We start from the raw sequence: 20112 nt of genomic DNA, 5'->3' as shown, positions 1-20112 counted from the left end.
ATTTCTAATGTGCTGATGTTATCAAGAATGGGTTTTCATTTTCATCAAATCCTTTTTCTTCATCTATGATATGATATATGTTTTTTCTGCTTTATTTTATTTATATATATATACTGAATTATAATTAATTGCTTTTTGATTATTAAAATAATCATGAATTCCTGAGATAAACTATATTTTATCATCATGTGCTTTTGTTTCCATACATGAGATCTGAATTATTAATTTATTGTTTAAAATATTTGCTTGATAGTCATAACAAATATTGATATGTAATTTACTTCCTTGTAATGTCTTTGTTAGATTTAGGTGTTAGGGTTATTCTACATAGATAGATATAGATATAGATATAGATATAGATATAGAGAGATATGTATGAGTAGTACCATGCTAACATAGGTATGTTAGGCTTATTTTATATATATATATATATATATATATATATATATATATATATATAGGCTTATATATAAGCCTAATATAATAGGCTTATTATATATATACATATATATATATAGGTATGTTATACATAGGTATGTATGACTACTTCATGTGTTTTTGTGTATTTTTATAAAAACCAAAATGTATTATTTTGATGTATAGTCTTTAAATTTATTTTTAAGAGCAGATATTGTATTTTGCTCTTTTTTTCTTTTTCTTACCTCTATGCTGTCATAATTAAGGGCATTGTTCCTGGAGCTTAGAATCAAATCATGTCTCCATGACTTCTTCCTTCTCTTCCTCCTTCTTTTTCTTTTTAAACAGATTGACTAAAATATCATTTCATACCATATGATTCACCCTTTTAAATTGAACATGCAATAAAATGCTTTTAGTATATTCATATAGTTGTGCAATCATTATCACAATCAATTTTAGAGCATTTCATCACACTACGGAGAAACCTTGCATCCTCAGCCATTGATCCTTGGCTTCCCTCCTCCTATCCTTTGGCAACCATGAATCCATCTACTACTGTCTCTACAGATTTGTCTATCCTGGATATTTCATATAAATAGAACATATGGTCCTTTGCTATTAGCTTTTTCCATGTAACAAATGTTTTTGAAGTTCATTAATTTTATTACATATATATATAATAGAGTATGAGAAAGGAATTGAGTGTGACAGTAGAGGGAGTCAGGTTGTTGTAGGGAAATCAAGATAAGTCTCCCTAATTGAAAAAAAAATGATTTTGAGCTAAAGGGGTGAACCAGTTGGCCAGGTAGCTATTTTGGGCACCAGTCTCTCAGACAAAGGGAGCAGCCTGTGTGAAACTTTGTATGTGCTTTGTATATTTGAGACATAATCAGATCACTGTGACCAGAATAGAGAGAGCTTGAATATAGAGAATTGTAGGTGATAATTCCAGAGAGGTAACAGGGATCAGGTCATATAAGACATCATAGACTATTTCAAGGATTTTGAAGGGTCTTGAAAAAGATTAGATGTATAGATACACTCACATCTGGTTGTAAGAATGTTGTTACTACATTTTGTGTGTTCATGTTAATTTTTTTGTTTTGAGTTTTTGTTTCATTTAATTGACTTCTATTCAATAAGATGAATTTTAAATTAAGACACATTTCTACAGTATGTTTCTTAATTTTAAAGATTATAGGCAATCACACTTAACTGTTTAAGACTTTTTGCAATTCTAAAATTAAGCGGCATTTTACAAGAATGTATTATCACTCAAGAAACTGATGACAGTGTTTACTTCCGAGGAAAAGGATGTGAGGTTGGAAGTTGGAGGTGGAAAGGAGTATGTGCAGGATTATTGCAATTGTTAAAAATAAGTTCAACTCATTTTGTATGTAAATTATGCTTTGATAAAGTCAGTTTAAAAGAAAACTATATGTAAAGAAGATGTGGATATGAAAGTATATACAGATCCTATGGTAGTTTTCATTGAGTTTTTATTTTTTCAACACTTATGTCTTTTAATTTAATTAATAAAGAGGAATTTTAAGATGATGTTAGTATGTATTTATGAAAATTCAAATAGATTTTTATTAACTCACCTTGCTACCAACATATAATTTTATAAATATTTTCACATTTACTAAAGTGACTTTGGAGTAGCCAGTGGCCATATATATAAAATTTAACAAATATAATGTATCAGTAATATAGTAAAATCATATATTATAATTTTATATATCAATAGTAATATAATATTAATAAATAAAACCGCTTAAGTAAACATTTTGGATATAAATTTCAATCACAAATATTTCATTACTTTCTCAAAGTGACTTTTAACAAATCAAATAAGATTTTTTGTTGTTGTTGTTTTGTTTTGTTTTGATTAGCAATCATGAAACTGTTTAGAGCAATATGATCCAGAGAGATATAAGAGATATAACATCTCTCCTTACATAAACAACAAAAAGTTTTGATTTCCAAAACTGAAAATCCGTTGTAGTTTTTTTTTTTTTAAGATTTTATTTATTTATTTATGAGAGACATAGAGAGAGGCAGAAGGAAAAGCAGACTCCCTATGGGGAGCCTGATGTGGAACTCGATCCCAGGACCCTGGTCACAACCTGAGCCAAAGGCAGACACTCAACCACTGGGCCACCCAGGCGCCCCTCCGTGTGGTTCTAACACTTTAGGAAAGCCAGCATCAATGTAATATGACTGCTTAATTAAAATCACTGTTTTTTAATTTTCTCTCAAAATAAATAAATTGGCATAACCTTTGTGGCTCTTGGTAGAAATTTCCAGTTGACATCCAACCAAGAAATGAAGTGAAACTCAAGGATTTTACCAAAACAGATATTAATTTTACCTCTAAGCATAGGTTTGATGATGTGATAATCACAGAAGTTGAAAAAGCATTGTTTACAAATGGAAATCTATTGTAAAAGTTTATTTTTAAGTTGATTATTTATCATTTGTAACACTTTGGAAAATAAGAATGGGACTCAAAGAATTTGAAAATACTTATTTTACAAGCCTATCTCATTGCTACCATGTCATGTGAAAATAATTACAGCAAACATTTATGAAAAGCTAACTATGTAACCATGCTAAATGTTTTGTATTATTTAACAGGTTTTAAAATTTTATTATATATATTCTGTTTTTGTTAATAAGAAGAAAAAGAGGCCTGGAGAAGTGAAATAACAAGTCTCAGTTTGCATGATAAGAAAAGGTTCGAAAACAGACCCAAATATTCTGACTTCAGAGACCAGGGTGATAATCTTAGGCTATTCTTTCTTTTCAAATGTAGCATTAAATTAGTTTCTACCCTGCCCATGTACAGTTTTATTCAGACATATGCTGGAAAGCACATCTTCATTAATACAAATAAGCATCCTTTTGTGCAGGACACTTTCTTTCTTTCTTTCTTTCTTTCTTTCTTTCTTTCTTTCTTTCTTCCTTTCTTCTTTTTTTTTACAATCTTTCTTTTTTTCTTACAATGTAACATCTAAGATAATAATTGATTTTTGTTAGATATTCAGTAAATCCCAGTTTGAAAAATGAAGACTGGCATTTTAGTATAACTTTGACATATGAGGTTTTGATTTAATATATACTTCTTTGACTACCTCTTCACTTTTTCTAGTAAAATATTAAAATGCCAGGAGAGTTGTATTTAGACAATGATCTAGAGAGTAACAGCATTGAAATATTTATCAAAGACATGAATGTGATCCTGAGAAGATTATGCCTACAGTTCTTCGGTAGAACACATATTTAGTAATACTGTTTTACAAAGAAAAGATCATATCTTTGGGTACACAACCAAATAAAGTACAAAGCTGAGTTCAAAGTTCATAAAAATATACCTTTAAAAAAATAGGAAGTGAAAGAAAGAAACCCAAACACAAGAAGCAAGGTTTTCTATTCACTGTTTTATGAACTGATTTGATAATCATCGCATGTTAAATATGTTCTATTCTAAGCACTTGAGTCACAAAAACGAAAAGATAGAATTGTTGCTTTCAAATATTTTACCCTTGCCAGGGATATGGATAAAATATAAGTCCTTATGAAATTCTCTGTTGAGTGTTACAATAAATGTGTGTAGAAACTGTCTGGATATGCAGAGGAAGGAGTCATTTGGCTGTGGCCAGCAAGGAGAGAGTTCTCAAGGAAGTCACTCCTGAATGGGTTTCATGGTGGACATTTTTGGGAGGAATTCAGAGCAGAAATAACTTATGGAAAAATATATTCAGGTTTTCTTTTATGTTTACTCTTTATCAATACAATCATCTTATGATTCTCAAACTGTCTAATATATATACCTTAGAATTTGGACAATTTAATACTGCAATCATATATGAAGGCACACAAAACATTAGAAACCTGCTCAAATTCCAGTTAGGATTGGTTATAACATTTCAGGGATATCACAGTTTATTCTTCTTTTTAGTCATCTCAGTGACCTTAAGGAATATCCCATCCTTTCTCTTTTCCTTAAAATAAGAGCAAGACTGAGTCATCGCCTTTTATTTTTTATTATATATTAGAGGACTGAGTTCCAAGAAGCCAAATGGCTTATTTGGGGGGGAATAATGAGCCTCAGAATAGGGTTCCCTTCTACTACTTCTTTCAGGCCTATCCTTGAGATCTTTTCCTTGCTTTCTTCCACCTGTTCTTGGCCCCCAGCAGACTTTCTTGGAGTCACCTGACTTGTCCTCTGGCATCTGGTTGAGTATAGTCAACAGAGAGATCAGAAAGAGAGAGTATAAAATCAAAATAATTCATTCTCTAATCTTTCTCTAGGATGGGTTTACCTCTTTAACTGAGGCTGGTAACACAATAGGTGGTCTTTTAGAGGATTGCTGTGAATGTTGTTCTTTTCAAATTTGGTTGGACACTAAGGACGTTTTGATACTTCATATTCGTCAAACACACTCAGGCAACTTAAATGCAGCCAGCTATTCTGAAATTAGATATTTCTCAGTTTTGAGTTTCTGATTTACCACATCACCATTCTCTCCAAAGCTAAAGCAACAGCAGATGTTTCTTTGCAACCTATAACACTTTGTCATGCCTGACCATATAGCAGGGGCCAAGTTGTTATTTCTCTTAATGATTGCTTACCATCTTGTCAGTGAGGCAGTCAACTGGGGTGTTTGGGAAGCTTTCTATTTGCTTGGCTTTTAAGTCATTTAGTTTAACATTTAGCATCTGGGTTTTGGAAATAAGTTGTCTGGTTTATAAAACTGTATTTTTTTATTCTCTCATTGGTTCTAGTGCTACCAATAAGGCACCAGGGAAGTTTCAAGATGGAAAATCATATGATTAGTGATTAAATTTCTGATACATAATTTCAAGTCTATGTGGTATCACAAATTTAATTGTCTATCTAGAGGACACATGTGAGATCAAGTGACTGTATCAAGAAATGCATTTTCTAAATGACCATGAATTCTTATGTTGAAACATGAGCCTATTTATAGGTTCAAGGTGAAAATGCCTCAAAATTATACCATAATGGTACATTACCATATAACATGGTAAAGTGCAGTTTTTGATGACAGAGCTTTTGCACTGTAAATGAAGATGCTGATTAGGCTTGCAAGGTGCAGTATTTGTGAACTTATGATAAAAATGTTTTAACTTGGAGATGAGAAAGTATAATGTAGTGGGTTTCACATCTCTGTTCCACATGGAACTCTAACTGGTGGAATGAGATGTCTGGAGTCAGCTCATTCTTAGTAGACCCTATTGTACCCTATTAAAGCAACATGCATAATTATAGACTGGTTTTAATGTTACTTTTTTCCTCTTTCTCTGTGTCAGCAGAAGTAGAGAAGTAAACTACTAGACTCAATAAGTATTAAAATTCATAAAGATTGCTGTATGCTAAATAGACTTTCGGTACCATAGGAAAAAATTTGTCCTGAGACTAGCTATTTGTCCTTCATTAAAAAGACAACTAATTTTATTTACATCTAATTATTAGAATTTTGCTTTCATTCTTAGTGATTCATCAATGTGTATATTTTGTTCATGCAAAATATGATACTGGATAGAAAAGGGAATCGAAGGTGTTACTATAGTTTCTAACTTGAAGGAGCATGGATAAAATAATAAAGACAGTACATACATATATGCCAATATATGAAGAAGAATTTCTCCACTTTCTTTGACTAAAGCAAATTTTATATGTAGAATTGAAATCAGATCTCAATTGATTTGGGTCTGAAATAGGCTCAAATCACTCAATAAATCTGTGACTGTGGATTGATTGTTAAGCTTCAGTCTTGACCATTGAAATTTGGAATGAAATGATCTCTATCTTTCTGTTAATGTGAAGATTAAAATTAGGTTTGATACATGTATTACGTACCTACCCCATAGATTGCAAGCGTTTGTGAAGTGTTAGTTTGTAATGTTTACCAGGAAAAAAAAAAAGGTAAAAAGATGAATGAATGAATGAATGAATGAATGAAGGAATGAATAGATGAAATGAAAAGCCTCATGAGTTTTGATAAAAAGTGAATTAGGAAGTGCTTCATTTGCAATTACTGCTCTAATATTTGTATTCTTCATCCTTCTTAAAATATCAAGTGTTACTCTTTTTTCTGGACAAATGCAGCTGATCTTAATTGGTCTCTCTGCAGCTTTTTTGTTTTTATCAAATCTGCTCTCTACAGTAGAAGCAGAATAATCTTTAAAACTACAAACCAATAAAACATGAGTTTTTAAAATTATTATTATTATTAATTATTGCTATAATTTTTGGAACAACAGATTGACAGACAGCCTTGGTCTATAAGAAGGAAGGCCCTATACATTTGCCCTTCTGCCCTTTCTCCTCAGGCTTTTCATGGGATCTTTTTAGATGTCTGAGCGACCCTCATGCTCCCTTAACCTTCATTCATTTCCCCCACATTTTCTGTTCCTCCTTACTCTTGACTCTCACACTGTGTATTCCCTCTGCCCAAAGCCCTTCCTTCTGTCTTTCTCTTTTCCTCTCCTATTGACTGTTTATAATTCTCTTTTTCAGGAAAATCTTCCCAGGTAGCTATCATTTTTACTCTCGTAGCAAACAATCTTTCCTTCATCATTTTGATTTAAAAAAAATATTCATTGAAATTTACAGTAGATACAAATCTTAAATGTTGGCTCCTCTAAAAGGAAGGAGTGAAACGGCTTAATCAGCTCAGGCTGCTATAACAAAATGCCATAGACTGGGTGGCTAAAGCAACAGACATTTATTTTTTTACAGTCCTAGAGGCTGAAAATCAAGATCAGGGTGCCAGCATGGTCAGGATCAGGTGACAGCCCTCCTCCTGGCTTGCAGTGCTTGCTTCTTGTGGGAAGGGGGGGAAAGGAGAATAGAGACAGATATAAAAATATATATTCTTAATTCAAAATGATGAATAATTATATTTCTGTGGTAAGATTATTTTCTTTAATTTTTCATGTCACATTCTCTCTTTTGGTGATCTCTTCATTCAACTAACAAGCATATACTCATATTTAAAGTATTGCTTTAGGGATGCCTGGGTGGCTCAGTGGTTTAACGCCTGCCTTCGGCCCAGGGTGTGATCCTGGGGACCCAGGATCGAGTTCCACATCGGGCTCCCTGCATGGAGCCTGCTTCTCCCTCTGCCTGTGTCTCTGCCTCCCTCTCTCTGTGTCTCTCATGAATAAATAAATAAAATATTTTAAAAAATAAACTATTGCTTTATTCATCCACTGATTTCATAAAGAGTTGAGAACTATATGGGTAGGCCACCTATGGTTTAGGTTTAGAAGCAAAAACTAAATAAATGACTAGATGATAAATCCACTAATTTCCCTTTTAATCCCTCTCTTTCCATCCCACCCCTGGCCCCACTCTGTCCATGGGAAACACTGTTTTTTGTCACCATAGATTAGTTTGCATTTTTTTTTTTTTTTAGTTTATATAAGTGGTATCTTATACTATATATTTCTTTTTTGTCTGGCTTCTTTCACTTGGCATAATTATTCGGAATCCATCCACATCATTACATGCACCAAATAGTTCATCTTTTTTTTTTCTCTCTCTCTCAATGGTATTACATTGTATGTGTTAAGGAAAAAAATATATCCATGACACTTGTTAAAAAACCAATGCAGGCTATTTTCAGAACCAACACAAGAGATATAAGGGAGTATTGCAATGGAATTTTGTAGTAGAGGAAAGAAATGTGCTCAACTCCAAACACAAGGAAAAGTAGAAATTTATAGTCAAGGAGCAGAGTGGGTTGTTAATGGATGGACACCTACTCGGAGGAAATATCAGAAGTAAGGGAAGATTCTGGGTACATTGACCTAACAAGATTCTTTTTTTTTTTTTTAAGATTTATTTATTTATTCATGAAAGATACAGACTGAGAGAGAGGTGGAGACATAGGCAGAGGAAGAAGCAGGCTCCTTGTAGGGAGCCGGATGTGGGACTCGATCCCAGATCCTGGGATACCTCCCTGAGCCGAAGACAGGCTCCCTACCGCTGAGCCACCCAGGTGTCCCAAGGTTCTTGGTGATGGCAAGCCAAATTGATCAGACTTCACCATGGGAGTACAAGGGATGGGGAATTTAGTTAGATATTGACAGTGATCAGATATCAAGAGTGGGGGATTCTGGCTAAACTGACTTAGTAAGATTTTTGCTAATGTTGAGTTTCTGAGGACATACCCAAGCATAAAATAATATGGATATATGCGATTTGTTTATGCATATATCTGCACATGGTCATGGAGTGGCTTCCAATTTATGCTTATTGTAGGTGGAGTTGCTATGAACATTTGTGTACAAGTCTTTATATAGATATTTGCTTTAATTTTATTGGGTAAATAAACACTAGGAAATAGAAGGGTAGATCGTATGCTAGTTATATGTTTAACTTTTTAAGAAAATGCCAAATTGTTTTCCATATTGGTAGTACCATTTTCCATTCCTACAAATTCTTCCATAACCTCACCAACACTTGGTTTGCTGGCCATTTTAACTTTAATCTAAGAATGGTGCCGTAATTTTATTTCCCTAATGTCTAATGATGACAATAACCTTTTTTATATGCTTATTTGCCACGTATATACATGAAGAAAGTGTATTCTTTCTTGAATAAAGTGTCGTTTCAAAAATGCTTCCCATTCTTTATTGGATTATATATTCATTATATTTTTTTAGTTTTGGTAGTTTTTTTTTCCTTAGTATATATCCTTTGCTAGACCTACGTTTTGAAAATTTTTTTAGTTTGTGACTTACCTTTTCATTGTCTTACCATTGTCCTTTGAAGTGTAGTTTTCTAATTTGATTTAGTTCATTTTATAGATCTTTTTGATCTATCATGGTTTTGATGTCATACCTAAGAAATATTTGCTGACCCCAAGATCATTAAAATTTTCTTCCATATTTTTCTTTAGTTTTAAAGTTTTTTTCATTTAGGTCTGTGATAAATTTCCAGTTGATTTCTTAATAGGATGATAGTTTAATTTTTGTGTATGCATATTTATTTATTCAAGTATCATGTTCTGAAGAAACTATCCTTTTTTAAAAAAATTGTCAAAAATTAGTTATCTATACATGTATGGGTCTGTTTGTGAACTCTCTCATCTGTTTCACTGATGTATTTCTCTTTTTCTAATACTACATATATCCTCTTGGTAACTGTCAATTTATTATGTCTTGAAATGAGGTAATGTTAATCAACCAACTTATTTTTTTTCCATTTTTTTGTATACAAAATATTTTGCATTTCCATACGAAATTTAGAATCAGCTTGTCAATTTCTAGGAATTGTCTGCCGGGTTTTTATTGGGATTAGGTATAATTCACCAGTTTGAGGAGAGATGACATCTCAATAGCTTGAATCTTACAAACCATGAATAGAGTATATCTCTTTATTTATTCAGGTTTTTATTAGTTTCTCTTAACAAAATTCTATAGTTTTTAGGTTCTTGTACATATTTTTTATATGTTACTAAGTATTTATTATTTGTTGATACTACTGTATAAGTTTTCTTATTTTAATTTTCAATTATTTATTGTTAATATACAGAAATTTTTATAGCAACCTTGTGTCCTATAGTTTTACTAGATATATTAGTTATCCTAAGCAGGTTTTTTTGCTTTGTAGATTCTATTAAATTTTTTATGTAGAGGATTAGATTATGTTATCTGAAAATAAATTCAGTTTGATTTCTTCCTCTTCTCCTCTCCCATCTGGAAAAAAAATAAAATTGTTTTCTTGCCTTATTATTCTGCCTAGACAGTGTAGGACAAATTTGAGTAGAAGGGAGAGTGATCATTCCTCTTGTTCCTAGTTTAATATCTATTCTGAGTCTTTATCAGAAATGGCTGTTAGGTCTTATAAATAATTTCTTTGCATTTATTAAGATCTTCATATGTGTTGTCACTTTTGTTTTGTTAATATGGTAAATTATACTGTTAGTTTTTTTAATGTTAAATTAATCTTTATTTCTGGGATAACCCCCCCTTCATCATTATGTATTATCTATTTTATGGTTCTCAAATAGCCATTTATTTTAAATTTTATTGATTTTTCTCTATTTTTTTTTCTGTTTTCTATTTCTTTGATTTCTCTACTTTTATTTTCCTTTCTATACTTTAGGTTTAACTTTTTATTGTTTTCTTCTAGTTTTTTAGGATGGACACTGAGGTCATTAATTTGAGACATTTCTTTTTCTTTTGTATCTTGTCTTGTAGTGGCTAGTGGCAAATTTTTCATATTTCCACTAAAATACCTGAGCTGTGTTCTAGGAAATGGTTAAGCTATTTGGAAAGAATTTGATCCTTTGAGTTCTTCCTTTAAGTTTTGTTAGACAGGAGTAAAGCAGAGTTAGTCTGGGGTTAATTTATATTTCTCATTGCTGAGGCAAGACTCTTCTAGGTACTCTATTCAGACTCCCTATTAATTGGAAAGTTTTCAAGTCTGGTTGGTATTAACAGGCACGATTCATGGACCTGTGTGAATATCGGAACTCTTCTCTCTGATCCTTTTGTATGGCCCTTTCATCAACCCCAATTTGCTTCAGATGCGTATGCTTGTGCTTAGTACTTGGCTGACTCCTCTAGGAGAACCCTTTGCAGATATCTAGAGTTCTCTTTATGTTACATTCTCTTCTCTGACACTCTACCCTATGAGATCTAACCTACTGGCCTCCTTTAATTCTCAGCCCTACCCCTCTCAGGGAGTTGTCTAGGTTCTGTTGGGTTCTTCTGTACTTTGATGCTACCTGAATCTCTCAGGCATTTAGCCATGGCCATCATGAGACTCACTCAGTTTATTTCCTAAGTTAATTAGGAATCATTGTCCTTTCTTACCTTATGTCCAATGTGCTGAAAAGACTTGTTTTATATATTTTATTCATTTTTTAGTTGTTTTATTCAGAAGATAAATCTAGTCCTTTAATATGGTCTAAGTGGAAGTTTGGTCATTACTTTTAAACTTCTATTGCCAATTCATGTATATCTGGTTTAGTTATTCATGGTGAAAGATTCCTGAGGGAAAAACCTGAGTCTTATAGTTCTTTATATTCCTTTTATAGTTCTGATAGCTTGATGAGTGTTCACTGAATGACTGATGATTCTTATTAAAGGACAGTGCTTATTAGTAATCATAATCTCATATTTTTGACCTGGTGATTTTGTTTTATAATGCTGAAAAAATGCTGTTGTTTATATGGACTAAATGATCAGTAAATTGTGATATACTAAAAATATTAAGTAAACATGTTATAAAAACTAAGAATGATTAAAACATTTAAAATAAACTATAAAGAATTTTATGATACATTTAGTAAAATGCATCTTTTAAATGATGATTTTCATTGATTAAATGCAACTAATCTTAATCTTTTAAAAAATTTTTTTGAAGCAAAAATAGATGTGGAGATAGAAATGTCTATATATTCATTTAAAAAACATATATTTAAATTTATTTCAGGTGATTGTCAAATCTGGTCCAGGAACTTTCCTCAGTTTGGCTGTTTATGACAATTATATCTTCTGGTCAGACTGGGGAAGAAGAGCTATTCTGCGTTCCAACAAGTACACAGGAGGAGATACAAAAATTCTTCGTTCTGATATTCCACATCAACCAATGGGAATCATAGCTGTTGCCAATGACACCAATAGCTGTAAGTTACACTAGAAACTTAATGTATTTCTTAATTATATAATCTTTACAAAAAATTATGTTTTCCAGTAATACTTAGTTGGATTTTTTTAATGTTTCTGGAGATAGTGTTCAGGATTTGCCTATTCAATATATTAAAATTCTCTGAAAGGCTCAAGGTAATTTCTGTAGTTCTTCATTTTTCACCAGAAGACAATTCCTTTTTACTTACTTGTTTCTGGAAATTTATTCTCTCTCACTCTAAATCTTCTAACATTCAAATCAAGTCGTTTCCATGAAAATAATACTTCTTGCTAAATAAGCTTTACCTTGGGCTGAAAAGTTCTTTAATCACTGAAATACCTACAAAAATTGCAGCTTAAGGCATCAGTATGTGTTTTAGTTCATTTGATGCCATGGCATCCTTGACAAATGTTCTAGAAGATGTAGTGGCTTATGTCGCATGCTTTTCTAATGTTTTTACCTCTTATGATGTTTGGATTTTCCAAAGTCCTGAATATTCCTTGTTTATATCTTTGAGAGGGGCAGCCTAACAGTTTACTGTTAATCTAACAAAGAATAGAAATTCAGTATAAAATGTTACCAATAGTCTCTTCATTGCAGGTGAACTTTCTCCATGTTCATTATTAAATGGAGGTTGCCATGATCTGTGCCTTTTAACTCCTAATGGGAGAGTGAATTGTTCCTGCAGGGGGGATCGAATACTGCTAGATGACAACAGATGTGTGAGTAAGTAAAGACAATTGAAATGTGATATGACATAACTACTCAAAAGGCATACATGGATATTGAAATTGTCTTGATATTCATGAAATTGTACTCTCTTCCAATCCTAGAGGCCCAGTTGGCATATCTTTCTATTCTAAAAGGAACTCAATTCACCACTCTACTTAGTTGTTACACCATATGATAGATAATGATAACCAGAACAGTGACAAATGGTGTATCCCCTATTGTGGGCTGGAAGGTGTTTGATGAGTTAGAGAAATACCTGCAAAGGACCTGAAAACTTGTGATTACAACTTTGAGAATTAAGTCAATAGCAAAATTAATTAAATCTGAAATAAACCAATATATAGGCAGTAGATCAGTAGCCTTGTAGTAAAACCACTCAGTCTGTCACAGTATGTAAATGAGAGAGAATGGTTCATGCAGCTTATTTGTAATCATTTCCAAACGGTTAATTAAGAATGTAACATTGCAGCCTTGCATGATGTTTATACCTCCCAAAAGGCATTACAATCTTTAATTAGTACCATTACAGTATACACTTATTAGCAGCTAAGTTTTCAAACTGTTTCCAAAATAAATAAGGGTTCAAGTGTTCCAATATTGCCATGAGAAATTAGCCAGTAACATAAAGAATGTTAATTTATCTTTAACATTAAGACTATTTGTGTATTAGAAAGACAAGAGACATCTTGTTGGAAATTAGTGAACTCGCTCTCAGGATGTGGCAATTGTTTTACTTTTTTTTTCTCTTTTCATCCATATCCTCATCTTATATCTTCATCTTAGAAAATCAACAGAGGTAGATATGTCTACATTATAAAAATAAATATCAAATAGTATAAGTATATTTCATCTTTATCTTTAGTCTTTTTTTGGTCTTTATTTACCAGAGGGATCTTCTCTTTTATCTGTTGTGTACTTTAATACAAGCACTTTAACATCCTGTTCTTTACCTTGAAAACTATTGCACCTAATACAAGAATATAGACATATGTTTTCACTTTACAATTTGGTACTACAACCCAAAGGGCACCTCTTAGTGAAAGAAAGGGCACCTCTGACTTTTATTTAAGACTGTGCCAAAGCAAACGGGAATGATGCAATTGGTCAGTGAACTTTAAATGAAGACAGCCAATTTTAATAATTCGAGCCTCAAATTCCCATAATTCTTAGTAACCTAACACTTCCTTGAATTGCTCGGGTAATTGCTTAAACTCTTTCAGTTTGCTTTTGTGGTTTCAGCTGTAATGGTCTGGATCTGATGCCATCTGTAAGCCTGGAGTGTTAGTCATGCATTAGAATCACTCATGTTTCTTTCACAGGTCACTACAGGCCAGTAGAAAAGCAATGCCTCTAGTCAAAACAGCAAGGCTTATTTGTATACAGTGGATGCCTGTCCTTGCTCCAAAATAGATTAGATACATCTGTCCCTACTAAGCCACCTGCTTCTCTCTATTGATGAGAGGGGATAATTCAGAAAGAAAACTATCTTTTAAACAAGCACAGTTGTATTCACATGCAACTACAGAGTGATATTTGATTCTTCAGAGCTGACAGACCTTTATAGAAGCATCCTGGATCCATGGTGCATTCATATTGAAATCCTGTGGCCCAGCAGAGAGAGATTGGAAAGTAACTTCTTGTCAAATCCATCTTTGGAAACGAAGATGTCTCTGGCATGTCTATATTCACATCTGAGTTAGTTCACCCAGAGCAGTTCGTGAATGTTAATGGCAGGGTTGAAGGGGGGAAAGGCACCACCCTCAGGACAAGGGAGGGAAAACCATGTGTTGTCATAACTCTTGACAAAAAGATTAGGCAATTCCACTTTATACAAGATTCCTAACCTTATCAACATCCACAACAGAAGTAAGAATAACAAATATAATTGAAGTAATTACCTCGTGAGAGAATAAGAGGACAGCTGAACCACATTTTTGTTTCTGCGAAGAAGCATAAAACACTCAATGCTAGTTCGAATGAACATACCTAAGCAAGAGTTTTGCTTATATAAGGCTTGATTTTATGTAATAAAAACATTTTTGTTGTGAATATTTTTCCCTCAAAGTCATAATGATTATAAAAGCAAAATTTGCATCTTCAATCATAACAGTTAATTCTCATTAGAAGTGAGAAGTTAAACAAGATGTGTTGAAAGTAGATAGAATAAATTGGGAACATCAGTAGCCTCCCAGTAAATGAATTTTGTTCAGTTCCTGCTTGAATGTGATCATGTGCAGCAATGTCAGTACCCTTCTTAATGCTTGTTCCTTTAAATCTAACAATATTTTTAGATTTTTAAATTCTTTGTTACTTTCTCTAAATTGACTTTCTACCTGACCAGTTGAATTTCGACTGTACCAAGAAAAAAATACCATTGAAAGACTTTAATTAGAAGTCATCAGTAGATAGACCAATAGATAATCTGTAAAAATGAGATGCATTCTAGGACTAACAAAGAAATAAAACACTGGAAACTTCAAATAGTATTAGTAGCTGTGTAATTGAATATTTCTAAAATACAACTTTCAAAAGAAATTGATAGTAAATTATAAAATTAAGCTATGTTTTCTGCATTAATAGAGATAAATGAATTCCAATTACCTCCAATATAATTAGTATGACTGGATTTCACTGTACAATTATTCAACAAGCAATGGAGTGAGTACAAGCAAACAAATAACACATGATGCAACCACAAAATCGAATTCTAAGTGTTTACTGGTAAATCTATTATTTAAGAATAAAAACAGGTCCGTTTTGCCCCAGAAGATCTTTTCTAAAATAAGGGTCACATACTGGCATTCCAGGGATGAAACCTAGCTGTAGAAAGATGGGTGTTTGTTTGTTTGTTTGTTTGTGAGTACTTTGTTGCCATTGGTCTGTGCTCACAGATTGGGCAAGTCACATAAAAACTCAGACTTTTTGGGATCCCTGGGTGGCACAGCGGTTTGGCGCCTGCCTTTGGCCCAGGGCGCGATCCTGGGGACCCGGTATTGAGTCCCACGTCGAGCTCCCGGTGCATGGAGCCTGCTTCTCCCTCTGCTTGTGTCTCTGCCTCTCTCTCTCTCTCTGTGTGACTATCATAAATAAATTTTAAAAATTAAAAAAAAACTCAGACTTTTCATTTTTTACAAAAAATCTGGAGATTTAGAAGTGGGACATTATGGCAGTGGTCATTTGGAGCCTATAAACTTCTCGGGCACATGCTTTTCAGCTTGTCAGTCTCCTTCGGTTCAACCACAGTTTCCTGTGCACCTCAAGGAGTAGATGCTGGCCCAGTGTGCAGTTCTGCCCCCTGGTACCTCTCACTGTGGGCAGAACAAAAGGCCGATGAGGATACTTTTAACAATTCCAGGACTTCTGAATGGGGAAAGCTGCTACAGAGATTTCTTCCAAAGGTAGCTGAGGAGGGAGATCAGTTGGAGGTAGATTTAAAGAAGATGAACCAAGTCAGGCATTAAAAAATGAGAACTCCACACTTGAAACTAATATAACATTGAGCATCAACTATACTCAAACAAAAATAAAGAAATCAAAATGCTAAGTCTGTGTACTGAAAAATATCAGTGTATTAAAGAATATATTATAGTTTCCAATAAGAAAATAAAAAACACAAGAAAAACCTTCTCTCAATATGTACAGAGCTCATTTAACTGACTCTTTTTGACAATTTATTTTTAAGGTAGTTGCTAAGCAAAATGCATAAATATAGTCACCCAAATTTAAGCCCATCCTTCTTTCGATGCATATACAGTCACAAAATAATTAGCAAGACATACAACTAAGTATAAAAGAAAAATGAAGTGAGGCAACTCCCCAAAATTTTAGAAAGGGAATGTGAAAACAGCAAACAAAAAGGTGTTCCTTTAATTTTTTTTTTTTGTAAAGAAATGCCAGAAACCCTTGCCCTTTATTTGACTTTATATTTTGATAAATTTTAGTTTAGTTTTGTAATGAAGATTAAGGGAAACAGTTGTCATGGTATGAGAAATGTTTGCTATTGAGTCAAAACATTGTCTTTTTTCCCCTTCAGCTAAAAATTCCTCTTGCAACATGTATTCAGAGTTTGAGTGTGGAAATGGAGAGTGTATTGACTATCAGCTCACCTGTGATGGCACACCTCACTGTAAGGATAAGTCAGACGAGAAACTGCTCTACTGTGGTAAGTGTCTGATATGTGATGCATGTTCACTTCAGAGAGAAGTTTGTAATTATTTTCATAATTTTTGGTTTGATTGTCTCCATTTCATTTATACATATGATTTCCTTAATGTCTCTCATTAACATGTGGCTATAAGGCAATTAATTGAGTTTGGCTTTGTGTTCTTGTTCAAATGGGAATTCTTACGTCCTATTTGATACCTACCATAGTCAGTGAAGAATTTCCTCATAGCCTTCCACCTACAAAGTACAAGTTTAGATGCCACAGGGGCCTTTCTTTTAAGCTGTCTAGTTATTCATCATGTAGTGATAGGTTTTAGGCTTACATTCTTAAAAATGGAAGGCAGAAACATTAGTTATTGGTACATACTGTAAGTTTACTCGGCAGCAAAGGTCGACCAGCATGTTGTTGAATTGATATCAAATTGTTGTCCCTATTCTTGTCTCCAGGATTGGCTCAGGGTTAGTGTCTTTCGGTACAAAGGATGATTGCATTAGCCATCCTCCCCATCAAGGATGGAATTCCTCCAGCTGTGTCTCTGTAGGTGGCACCAAGTGATGGTCAACCTTTCACTCTTTCTTGGGAGTAGAGATTAGCTTTTTGAACCCAGTAGGCAATTGATATTTGCCTTCATTACAACAATATTTCACCTGGAAACTTCTGTGTGTGTAATCATTGATAGTTACTGTAGAACTGTTCCGGATTTTTTCTAAATTGGTATGATTTATTTCTGCGCTATAATATTAGAGTATTGGCATTGTATGCTCTGTAAAATTCAGGAATCTGTATCTGGAATTGCTGTATCTGGTGTCTGATTTTCTCCTTTGTTCTATTATCTGGATAATAATTATACTTAAATAATCAAAGAGTAGTTAAAATAAGAGGAAGGTAGAGTTTGGGAAATTTGCAGGCAGTTCTCTCATTCTTTTATGTTGCAGAATCACACGCTCTCAGTTAAAATGATAGATGTAATTTGCCCATGATTGATCTGTAACTAAAATTTTAATGAATTTACCTCAAATGACATATTCATTTCAATGAATGGCTATACCCTATACTCTGTAAAAATCTTGAGGCATATAAAAATAGAATAATAATCAGCTTGCAAATTTGCATTTATTATGAATTGTCTTGAGAATATATTTCACATTATTTTTACCTTCTGAGAATAAGGTAATATTCATGTGAGCAGGGGTTGGCAACCTTTATCTGCCTTTATCTGCAAAGGGTTAGCTAGTTAAGGGTTTTAGGTTTTGTGGACCAAAAGTGCTATCTGTGAAATATCCTCTATTTAAAAAATAATTTTTAGAACTATTTTAAAATATACAATCCATTCTTAGCATCAGAGCTATACAAAAACAGGCTGCATTTGTTCCTGTGAGCTACAGTTTGACAATCCTAGGTGTCGATTCTAGACTTTAGAATCACACCTGAGGTTAAATCTTTGTTTCAAAACCTACTAGTGTATGACTAGTATGAGCAAGGGTACTTCCTTGTATTTTAGCTTCTCCCTACAAAACAAACCTAGTTTGAATATTAGTTTAGAGCACTGAATAAACAAATGTATGTTTACATTTGCTTGGTATAGAGCCTGGCACAAAATTAATGTTCAGTAAATGGCAGCTATTATTACTGTAAGTGGTACCTTTTGCCTGAAATCGGAAAATGTCAGGAGACTCTCTTTAAGGTAAACAGAATTTAGAAGGCAATTATTCTCCTTAGGAATTCTGGTAGACATTTTTAGATGATTTGTAAGAGAAATTTATGGGTATTTAGGTAATTCTCTGATTCACTTATTCAGAAATACATGTTTTGCTACTATTTTGTCTTCTTGTAAAAGCCTTATGAGATGCAAAGGAGATAGGAAATAGGTGTTGAGAGTGTCTTATGATTCTGGAGGTACAGACTTACTTCTTGAGAGTTGAATATATATGCTTTTTTTCTGTGCTGACACAAATATCAGAAAGAATAATATGGGTATAGTATCTCCAAGTATGAATCACTGAAGTTAAAGCACTTAGTCTAAAAAGATCTTTAATGAATTAATTACTTTAATGCATGAATATTCTAATCCAGAGTTTTGATACTGCGCAGCACACTTTTTTTTAATAGATCCACAATCCATTCTGAAATAAGAACTCATCTGTTATTTTCTTTTTTTTTTTGTAAAATATCTCATAAGACCTCAAAATATGTTTCTACTTTTCTTTATAAGAAAACAGAAGCTGTCGAAGAGGTTTCAGGCCTTGCTACAATCGTCGTTGCATTCCTCACAGCAAGTTATGTGATGGTGAAAATGACTGTGGCGACAACTCTGATGAACTGGACTGTAAAGGTAAATGTATGTGGCATCAGCTGAGGAATATTCTTATGCTAAGTGTCTCCTGAACTTTTCCATAGTGTGTTCCTGAGAGCACAGTGGTTTCTACCCTTTTGGTATGTGGCCCCTGCTGATAGAGATGGACCACACTTCGGTAAATATCTCCAAAAGGGAGTTATTAGAGTTCATTGAAAATTATGACTATATTCTCTATTCTGGTTTCTATTCCTTTGCTCACCTCAAAACTCTTGTCATTTCTCATCTCTTCAGTTCTACTGCATTATTTATTGTACATTTGTACCGGAATGTGTACTACTGAATGTACTGCTCCAAAAAATGCTCTCCTTTACTTATCAATTCTCTGTTTTTTCACATGACCTCATCATTTTCCTAGCAGTTGGACAATAAACCTTGGTGTTATCCTTGATTCTTCTTTCTACCATATTTTATCGCCCATCTATCCATATATCAATAAATCATCCAATTCTTTGAAATATCTTCCCTTTTATTCTGCCTTAAGCCTGGATTAACATAGTAGTCCTTTAACTAGTCTCCCTGTCTCTACTCTTTAGTTAATTCCAGGGTTGTTAGTCATGCTATGACGTTATAGAACGTGTTTTCAGAGTGCTTACTGGGACCAATCAGCAAGCCAGATGATCTAGGACAGAATCTCAGCCCCAACAAGACACTGTCTTTGGGTAAAATATTATCCAATCTATGCCTTAGTTTCCCAAGCTGTAGGAAAAGAAGCAATAATTCAATGAGTATATTAATATTAAATAAACTCAGAACAGAATTTGG

General features: G+C 33.2%; 1 protein-coding gene across 1 annotated transcript in view; it reads left to right on the top strand.

Annotated features, from left to right (window-relative positions):
• The window catches only part of LRP1B (LDL receptor related protein 1B), a 1815754-nt gene that overhangs the window by 1530820 nt on the left and 264822 nt on the right, over positions 1-20112 (top strand). Inside the window, exons 44-47 of the mRNA XM_041739937.1 lie at positions 11903-12095; positions 12698-12823; positions 16863-16991; positions 19207-19326. Of these exons, the coding sequence (XP_041595871.1) occupies positions 11903-12095; positions 12698-12823; positions 16863-16991; positions 19207-19326 (568 nt within the window). The remainder of the gene's footprint in view (positions 1-11902; positions 12096-12697; positions 12824-16862; positions 16992-19206; positions 19327-20112) is intronic.

Source organism: Vulpes lagopus, chromosome 24, assembly GCF_018345385.1.
Source record: "Vulpes lagopus strain Blue_001 chromosome 24, ASM1834538v1, whole genome shotgun sequence".
NCBI classification, from domain to species: Eukaryota; Metazoa; Chordata; class Mammalia; order Carnivora; family Canidae; genus Vulpes; species Vulpes lagopus.
The sequence above is the reverse complement of the archived record's forward strand: the minus strand, read 5'-3'. Positions and strand labels throughout refer to the sequence as shown.